Below are 10,717 nucleotides of genomic sequence, written 5' to 3' on the forward strand. Positions count from 1 at the left end.
GGCTCAACTCGCGTGCACCCCCCCCCCCCCAAAAAATAAAAATAAAAATAAAAATCCACAACTCAAAAGTACCAGAAATTTCAAATGTGGAAGGAAACCGAAATATTTAAAATTTCATTTTTAATATAAATTTTGAAACAAAATACAACAATTTATTAGTATGAGACTCACCTATTTGATCCATCCTAGGGTGCTCACCACACCGCCCAGGAAGCGGATTGCACGTGACCCTAGGAATAGAGATATACTTGTGCCAGGGCTGTGTGGGGTCGCAGAGATATTCTCGACAAAACCACTCCATTGTTTTGAAAGACCACAATAGGACAAGTTGCTAAAAATCAGGCGGATCCAAAAATCAGGTGGGCCAAACCAACGAAACAGTGGGATCATCAACGTCCACCATTGAAATCATCCTGGAGCTGGAGCTGAACATGATATATATATAGCTTAACATGATGTTTATATACCATCCAAACCGTTCATAGGGTTATTACCGCTCAGCTAAACTGTAGAAACAAATATCACCCAGATAGAAAAACTTCTGTCACCCTCAAGCGTCCAATCCCCACTTTTTCGTGTGGTATGGCCCACCTAGTTTTGGATCTGCCTGATTTTTACAATCCTGTCCTATCGTGGTTTTTCAAAACAGATTGACCAAGTGGATCTGTCACGGACATCTCTTGTGAGCCCCACACTACGCCGGAGAGAGGAATATCTTAGTGCCTGCAGGCAATCTACTTCCACCACTGTAAACAGTCCATTCGATCTACACTGACCATTAGGTCCAACAGACATCTCATGGGTTACCATGCAAATATAACACAGGCCTGATGATCTTAACCATCTAATCAATGACTTCCAACATGGACGGTCAAGATAATTTATACGAAAAATATATAGATCTAATCAGCGATTTGATCCCTCTCTTTTCTTGCTCCCATCATGAATTATTTATAATTCTAGAGAATCTCCTCTCATCCATGAGTTTAAAAAAGAACAGTTATAAAAGAAAGGCTAAATCAATGATGGATTGATCATCCGGGGTGTTTTGTTATTACATCGTAGCCCTTGAAATACGTTATACACTTAGGGCATGTTTGGCCCAACGTACTGGATGGAATTGGACGGTATTAAGTGGGATTTGGTCCCGATTTTCATCCAACATATGTTTGGATGGCTGGATGTTACTATATTGTGGAATACCTCATAAACTGCACCGCCTATTTCATACTTCGCCCATCCCTCCATGCATAAGGTCCATTTAGTACAGAGAATTGGACCAAAACAAAAGTAGATCCTAGGCAGCGGTAAAACCACACTAGGAAGCAGCAGTGCTAAAGACACCCACTGTTGAAAAACGCATGATGTATTGCAATATACATTGCATTTCCAAACACTCCCACGTGTTCATGCCCAGAGGATGGCTGAATCCCATCACCCATCCAAACAGAAAACCCAGATCATCACAGGCTCTTCCAATCCACTGTAAGTTCCCAGACAACCACTGACAGTTCTCTCATTAGCTTAGATCTAATTTCATCCGGTGTAAGCCACTTTAATGCAACGTCCTAAACTGGCCCTTAATGGACAGCTTAGATCTATCTATTGGGCGGTCCAAGTTACCCAGTACAACTAGGAGTATTTAGAGCATTTCTATAAAGCACCCACTGATTTCTTCCCGTGACCCAGTCCTACTCAAATACAAAACACCCAAAAAGTAGCTTATTCGGTTCACGTAAAAGCGAATCGCGGGATGTCAAACTGAAGAGGTTAATCACATCACAGCGGCTAATATGACACGTGGATCGCATGAAAGCACGTATATACTTTGGTCGGGCCACGGCTCCATGCAGACGTGAGTTTCCTTGTAATCCTTGCTAGTGGGGCCCATCGTGATGTCCGTGTGACGTACAATCCATTTTGCGGGCTACCTAATTTACTGTAACTTAGAAGTCGTAGGCAACACTGGGCCCCACGTAGCTCTGGTTTACAGGAACTCCTTGGAGTTGCAGGAAACAAGCGTCTTGATGACTTCGTTTCTCAACTTCCATTTTCCTGCCACCCATCGTGTCATGGGAAAGGATTGGCTACTCCACCTGCCACCAGCCCCATGGCTGGTGGTCGGTGCTCTGTGAGCCCTATCATGATGTATGTGTTTCATCCATTCCGTTCAACCATTTTTAAAGATCACTTTAGGGCTTGAGCCCAAAAATTAGAGGTATATAAATCTCAGGTGGTCCACACCACATGAAAACAATAGTGATTGGATATCCACCATTAAAATCCTCCTAAGGGCCACTGTACTGTTTATTTGATATCCAATCTGTTGATTAGGTCATGCAGGCCCAGATGAAGGGAAAACAAAAATCAGCTTGATTCAAAGCTTCTATGCCCCCAAAATGTTTTTAAATGGTCAACGCTCATTGAACACTGTTTCCTGTAATGTGGTCCACTTGAGATTTCGATATATCTCATTTTTGGTCTCATACTTTAAAATGATCTGAAAAAATAGATGGACAGCATGGATGAAACACATACATCATGGTGGGCCCACAGAGCACCGATCACCAGCCATTGGCTGGTGTCAGGGGGAGTAGCCAATCCATTCCCTCGTGTCATTATCCAACCGGGCGGAATTGGTCATGCTGGGACCCACAACTAATCAATTGAGGACGCGGATTGCATCCTACCCCCGTCTCTAGCCCAGAACTTATGCTGGCCCACCGTGATGTACTTTTACATCCAAGCCGTCCATCCCTTTTCTTTGATCATCTTAGGCATGAAGACAAAAATGAAACAGATCCAACGCTCGGTTAGACCATACCAAATAATAAGCTTGGTTGCATTAAATGCCCGTTGCATTGAATGCAAGAGTCATCGCATTAAATGCGAATGCAAAAGTCATATGTGGTGTGGTCCATTTAAGCGTTGGAGTTGCCTCGTTTCTATGATCATGCCTTAAAATGATAAGAGAAAAGGGATAAACGGCTTGGATGTACAGATACATCATGGTGGGCCCGCCCACAGAACTGACCTTTCGGAAGGAGAGACCGGCGGGGGTAGGACGCAATCCGCGTCCATCAATTGACGCCAGAGCAACTTCGCTGCGACCCGGAACTAGCGATGTGGGTGTGGCTCTGACCTTGGCCGACATCAATCTAGATACGTATCAACCCTGCTCATCCGTTTTTTCAGTTCATTTTAAGGGCATACGGATTTCAGGTTACCACACAACAGAAAACTTATTATTAAAAACCTTTTATGAGACATTTTAAATAAAGCTGATATTCATCTGGGTATGTGTGACTGGCCAACAAACATTGCAATAGGTCCTGGGAAGTTTTTAATGGACTTTCAACAACCACTATTTTCTATGATGTGTTCCATCTTAAACTTGTAAGTACTTCATTTCTAAGCTCATGCCCTAAAATGAGCTGGAAAAGCAGATAGCGGTGTGGATATACAATACAGACATTAAGGTGGTATTCAATTATTCTTTAATTTCATCTTTTTTCTATAATATAGTCCATGCAGAGGCGGGATTGCGTACGGAAGGTGTCAGTAGCGACGTGGCTAGTAACTATGTGAGCCCTACATGTGTGTGTGGGATTCAAATGACGGAGATTCAAATCTTGAGTGGACCGCACCACAAGTAAACATTGGTGATTGAATGTCATCACTAAAAACTTCCCAGGGCTCCTGAAATGTTTATTCTGTCACACACACCTGACGAAGGGAAAACACAAATATCACCTTAATTCAGAACTTTTGTAGCCCTCGGGAAGTTCCAAGGGTGAGCGGTCAATCACCATTCTTTCTCGTGGTACAGTATATATATGAGATTTGAATCTGTATTATTTTTCGGATTATGTAATAGAATAGTCTTGAAAAACGGATGAATGGCGTCGATAGGACATATGAATCATGGTGGGGCCCACATATCACTGTCAGTAGCCACCTCGCATGCTGTCGGTAAGCAAACCGCGTCCGGATCCGACGCCTGTGCGTGCGCCCCTGTCGCTGGATGGAGTGCGCCCAAGCAAACTGCTGGACTGAATCCGCAACCCGATTTGACCACTGACAGAAATTAAGACTTTCCGAATCGGACGCGGATTGGCTGCTCCCCCTGACACCAGCCAATGGCCGGTGGTCGGTGCTCCATGGGACCCACCAAGATGTATGTGTTTCATCCATGCCGTCCATCTATTTTTACAGATCCTTTTACTGCATGAGACCAAAAATGAGATATATCCCGGTCTTTATTGGACCACATTACATGAAACAGGGTTGAATGAGCGTCGACCATTAAAAAACATTTTGTCGCCATAAAAGTTTCGGATCAACATGATTTTTGTTTTTTCCCTTAATCTGGGCCTGTATGACCTAATAAACATATTAGATGTCAAATAAACAGTACAGTGGGCCTTAGGAGGATTTTAATGATGGATATCCAACCACTATTGTTTTCATGTGGTGTGGTCCACCTGAGATTTATATACCTCTCATTTTTGGGATCAATCCATAAAATGATCTGTAAAAATGGATGAACGGAACGGATAAAACATATATATCATGGTGGGGCCCACAGCACCGACCACCAGCCCGGGGCTGGTGTCAGGGGAGTAGCCAATCCGTTTCCGAATCATGAACTATTTCATCTTTCGGACGGAGCGGATTGCATCTTATCCCGCTCGTCTCTAGCCACGAACAGGCAGACGGACCCACGTGATGTATCTGTTTATCCATACCGTCGATCCTTTATTTAAGATAATTTTAAGTTATGTGCACAAAAATAGGCAGATGAAACGCCTAAGTGGACCACAACAAACAATAAGCTGGGTTGCATTAAATGTACAAAGCTTAAATGCAAGAGTAACATGTGATGCGGTACACTTGAAGTGGTGTGGTCCACTTGAGCATTGGATTTGCCTCTTTTTTGTGGCATACATTAAAATTATATGAAAGAAGGGACGAACGGTGTGGATTAAACATATACATGAATGTGGGCCCGCCCACAGAACTCACCTGCAGACATATCAACTCACCTGCAGAATCTCCACGTTTGGGAACCGGGCCTTGAACCGCTCCACCACCTCCTTCCCAAGCGGAGCTCCGCCGCACGCCACCATCTCCAGTGAGCTCAGATCGTACCTCGCCACCTCCTCCGACTTCGCCATTGCCACCACCAGCGGTGGCGCAACCGGAATGGACTGCACCCGGTGTGTCTCGATGGCCCGAAGCATCGCTCCAAACTCGAATTTCTCCATCAGCACCATCGTCTCCCCCGTCGCTACCATCCCCAAGCACATGAAGAACCCGTACACATGAAACAACGGCAACGAAAACAACATCACCGTGGGCCCCACCTCCGATCCAGGGTCCCGCCGTGCATTGGCCGTGATCACCGCGACGAAGTTCCGGTGCGTCGTCACCACCCCCTTAAACTTTCCGGTCGTCCCCGACGAGTAGAGGATCGCCGCCGGATCGGACTGGTTCACGACCGATCGGACGGCGGAGGGTGCGACAGGTGTCGTCGTCATCAGTGAGTGGAATGGAGGGGAATCGAGATGGATGATGGGGTGGGGGAAGGAGGAGGGAAGCTTGGAGGCGGTGGATGATGTGGCGAAGACGATGACGGGGCGGCTGAGCTGGATTTGGCGAGAGATCTCGGAAGGGGTGGAAGCGGGGTTGGAAGGAGAGACGACGATGCCGAGGGAGAGGAGGGAGAGATAGAGGGTGGGGATATGGAGGGAGGGAGGGGAGAGGATGAAGGCCGTTGGATGGTGGTGGGGTTTGGAGTGGAGGGTTGGGAATAGGGATTGGAGATTGGAGGATAGGGTTTGGACTCTGTGGATTAGATCTGGGTAGGAGAGGGAGAGGGATGTGGTGGAGTCTATGAAAGCTGGATTTGAAGGGAGAGGATTTGGAAGGAGAGACAATACGTAAGCAGTCGTGGAGAGAGGGAGGGTTTCGGGTGGGAGAGGTACAGGCGGACGGATGCTGTGGAAGATCTTGGTGGTGGAATCAAAGCCGCTTCTGGGGTCCATGGAGGAGGATTGAGGGTTGGGATTTGAGTTCTGGTCTGCCATGTGAGCGTGAGAGAGAGAGAGAGTGGTTTGAGTTGCAGAGATGATAAGATTGTAGGAAACAGTCAGAAATGTCTGAGTGGACGGTACGATGATTTGGAAGCGGAAACGGACGCGGATTGCGTCCTACGCCCGCCCGTCTCCAGCTGGGAACGGGCAGGAGCTTTGAGTGCCCACAGTGATGGATGAGTCTTATCCACACCGTCTATTCATTTTTTTCGTATCATTTTAGGGAACGATACAAAAATGAGGCAGATCCCAGGCTTAATTGAACTACACATTTGGGATTAAACTCTTACGTTGAAAATTTCTTGGGGGCCACGGAAGTTTTGGATGGAACTGATATTTGTGTTTTCTCTTTATCAAAGTCTATTTAACTATAATAGTAGGTTGGATGGGAAATAAACATCGCCATGGGTCTTAGAAAAATTTCTACCATCTGAATCACTATCACTGCTGTTTCCTATGAGGTGGTCCACCTGAGCCTTGGATATACCTCATTTATGGGATTATAAATTAAAATTATTCGAAAAAATAGTTGGACGGTGTAGATAAGAAATCACGATGGCCACTCAATGCTCCTGCCCCGTTTAGGGGTGCACACGGGTCGGTTCGGCTTGGTTTCGGGGTGAATCCGGAACCGAACCACTCCCAACGGTTTTAGGATATTCAGAACCAGAATCGAACCATTACCACTGGAGAACCAAATTGGAACTGGACCGATAAAACCGATTCAGTTCCGGATCGATTCCACAGTTCTAGGCTTTTTATAATCTAGCCCAATTGCATATTTTATTTTATAATATAGTCCACGTCCATTCGTGTTGTGATCCATTTGATGAATGGTTTAGATGTTGTATAAGGTGTGCTAAAATACAATTATGGAAACAATCAAATGGTGCATTGTAAACCATAAATCATGAGTCAAATATAGAAACGATGAAAGGTTCCTGGTTTGGTTCCACAGTTCGGATCTAAGGTTCGGTTCTACGGATTGGTTCACGGTTTGGTTCGGTTCTACATACTCCCAAACCGAGAACTGAATCGATATAATCGGTTTTTTTATTTTTGGAACCGGAATCGGAATCGGTGCACTCTAGAACAGGAACGATTTGGTCGGTTCCGGTCCGGTTCCACGGTTCTACCGGTTCGATGTGCACCCCTAGCCCCGTTCTTTGCTGGAGACGGCAGGGTAGGACGCAATCCGCGTCCAGCTGAAACAGATTGCTACTCACTGTGCCACATTGGCTAATGGCTAATGGGGAAACGGATTGCGTACTGAGTAACTCAGTACGATAAGCGTACTGAGTAAACTTCGTGGGCCCCAGTGTCATTCAGGCTTTGTATCCACTCTGTCGTCTCTTTTAACACATAATTTTAGGGCTTTATCCCAAAAATGGAGTATATCCAAACCTCAAATGGACCACACCACCAAAAACAGTGCGAATTGAAAATCTACCGTTGAAAAATTCTTGGGGACAACAGAAGTTTTAGATCAAGCTGATATTTGTGTTTTCCCTTCATTCATGTCTTTCTTATCTTATGAATAGGTTGGATGACAAATAAAAATCACTGGAGGCCTTAGAAAGTTTTCAACGGTTGAAATCAATACGTCCACTTTTTCCAATGGTATGGTCCACTTGAGCTTTGTATATGCATCAATTTTGGCATGAACCCATAAAATGATCTGAAAAAACGAATGGACGGCGTGAATAAACCGCACGCATTTGCGATGGGCCCAATTGAGTTTACTCAGTACAATAAGAGTTACTCTGTATGTAATCTGATTTCGGCTAGTGGTGGGTACTCCGTGGGCACCCTCATGTATTTATTTCATCCATTCTGTTCACCCATTCTTCGGATCATTTTATGGCATAAGCTCAAAAGTAAGGTTGATCAAAATCTCAAGTGGACTGCACAATGTTGATTGAACGCCACCATTAAAAACTCATCGGAGGCACTACAAAAGCTTTTACACACACACATATTATATTATATTATATTATATTATATTATATTATATATATATATATATATATATATATATATATATATATATATATATATATATATAAAATACCTTCATCCAAGTCGGTCTGACCTACTCAATAGGTTAGATATTAAATAACTATTACAGTGAGCCTTGGGAAGTTTTTAATGATAGAAATTCAATCACTACTGTTTTCCATGGTGTGGTCCACCTGAGGTTTAGATCTACCTCATTTTTTTTTATCAATCCCTATAATTATCTTTTAAAATGGATGTACGGCGTACATAAAATACACACATCGTGGTAGGGTCCACATAGCACCGACCACTAGCCACTGGCTGGTGGCAGCGTCACTAGCCAAACCGAAGCTAATAGGGACACGTGTCGATTTCCAATATGTGTGAGAATTATCTACGATCTTCTATTCGAATCCGGTTCCTGTCTCTCCGGACAAACAGGAAAAGCCTTCGCAGTGCTGAGAAGAAAACAGATTTTTTGTGCTTGATGCAAGCGGAAGATCCCGATTCTATTTGTAAATGATTCTGAATATCATATATGCTTCACGCACCAACTGGAATTTTTACTCGTTGTAATGTGAATATGTGATTGGTCCATATCAGCGCAACAGAAAGTTTCGGATTCTATTTAAAAATGAATCCGACTCTTTTGCTTCACACAGGTAAAATTTCCCGCTTGTTGCAATGCGATTGGTAGTATAATCATGAAAGTGGCCGGCTTTTTGTAATGTGATTGGTCCACAACATTAGTGACGTAGCCATGGCTCCTTCCAAAATAGGACATGGACGGTGAAAAGTAGGAACTCATACAGGTGAAGCCCACTCATTCCAAAATAGGACATGAATGGTGAAAAGTAAGACCTCGTACAGGTGAAGCCTACATGATGTTTATGATAAATCTACTGTTTTCCCGCATTATGTTAAGACATGACCTAAAAATAGCCAGATTCAAAATTAAAATGGAAACATTTATGGGGACAAGTTTTGGATCAGGAAAATATTTTTATATTTTTTGGTTAATCTTTATAGAAATGACGTTCCAAGTGGTATGAATGGGGACGCCGCCCATAACGAGTACCGTATGGGCAGGGCTCTGTGAGGCCTACCATAATGTAAGTATTTTATCCACACCGTTCATCGCTTTTATCATATCATTTTAAGTTATTATATGAAAATGAAGCAGATACACGGATCCAGTGGACCACATCAAAGGAATCAGCAATAATAATGACACCCACCATTGAAACCTTTCTAAGGGCTACCGTGAATTTTTTTTACCACCCCACCTATTAATAAGGTCATGCAAACTTGGATGAAGTGAAAACACAAATTTCATCTTGATCCGACACTTCTCTAGCTCCCACGAAATTTTTAATGGTGGACGTTTAATCCCCACTTTATGGTCCACTTAAGCCCTGAAACTACCTCAATTTTTGGCTCGTGTCTTAAAATAATCATATAAAATGATTAACGGTGTTGTTAAAATACTTACATCATGGTGGGCGACGCAATCAGCGTCCTATGAGTGGCATATAAACATCACTGTTGATTTAGGAAAGTTTCAACGGTAGACAATGGATGATTTCTCATAAGCATCATAGTGGACCCACCAAGCTTCTCGTTTTGGAAGTTGTGCATACTCTGTTCGCAGCTCCACGTGTAGGCAAGCGAATGAATTTAGTCCTGTATCATTAAAAAAAATTTTAAAAAAATAATTAAAATAAAACATAACATGTTACTTCATCAATGACGTGGGTGATATATATGGTGAATGTGATGGTCAACTTTTTTCTTTTTCTTTTTTATGGAACAGTGTTCCATTAGGCTTAAAGGGTTTTTTTTTTTTTCTCAAATTTGAAAATTCTAAAATAATTGATTTTTTGCCTTTAGTAATCAATTTGTCTTAATTATATTTAGTTGTCCCACATTTAAAAATTGTTAGGAAAATTAAACCTTTATATTAAAGCTCATCACTCATTCTTTGTATTGGAAAACAAGTGTATGTTATGGGAGCAACTTTGCACGCATGTGCCGTGGTCATGGTTGTGGTGAGACGGGGCACGAGGTGGTTTAGTGTCTTTGATCAGGCTATTTTGTTTTCTTTGCATATGTTTTGGCATACTCATGCACATGAAGATAAAGAGCCATTGTACACCTACATAACAATTAATTAGTCGACTTGTGCCGACATACATTTCTTACACCGCTCACATACGCCTCAAGCCCCAATGGCTACCTACTTTCTCTTTATAAAGATGTATCCTCTTCACTACAAATTCATCCAAAAATCCTCTTTTCTCTCTGATTTTTCTCTTAGCTCTTTTTTCAACTTCTGCTTTGGCAAATCAATTCGAGCATTCTTGGGTTCGTGTAGCTATGATTGTGAGTGCACCTAATCAAAGTCATTCATCTTGGAGGAGAATTATTGTATCCCAAGGATAGGTTGTCGGGTGTGAAAGTGTCACCCAGACGTGAATCAAACAAGCATAGGGATAGAAAATTCGAGCACACACAAAGAACATAACGATTTACGCGGAAAAACATTATTAGAAAAAAACCACAGCATAAAATGACAAGTAATCCACTATGAAAATAAAATTACAAAAGATGAGAGAAACTTACAT

General features: G+C 42.9%; 1 protein-coding gene across 3 annotated transcripts in view; it reads right to left on the reverse strand.

Moving 5' to 3' along the window:
• The window catches only part of LOC131246293 (4-coumarate--CoA ligase-like 9), a 28,378-nt gene extending 22,092 nt beyond the window's left edge, over positions 1–6,286 (reverse strand). For 2 of the 3 annotated variants that reach the window (XR_009171293.1, XM_058246251.1), the window contains exon 1: positions 5,046–6,285. Coding sequence is in view for 2 of the 3 variants with exons in the window: in XM_058246251.1 (XP_058102234.1) it covers positions 5,046–6,089 (1,044 nt within the window). In the remaining variant the exon portion in view is untranslated. Of the gene's footprint in view, positions 1–5,045 lie in introns of all 3 variants that reach the window. The other variant, XM_058246252.1, reaches the window with a different exon arrangement.
• Positions 6,287–10,717: the final 4,431 nt, after the last annotated feature.

Source organism: Magnolia sinica, chromosome 5, assembly GCF_029962835.1.
Source record: "Magnolia sinica isolate HGM2019 chromosome 5, MsV1, whole genome shotgun sequence".
Taxonomy (NCBI): Eukaryota; Viridiplantae; Streptophyta; class Magnoliopsida; order Magnoliales; family Magnoliaceae; genus Magnolia; species Magnolia sinica.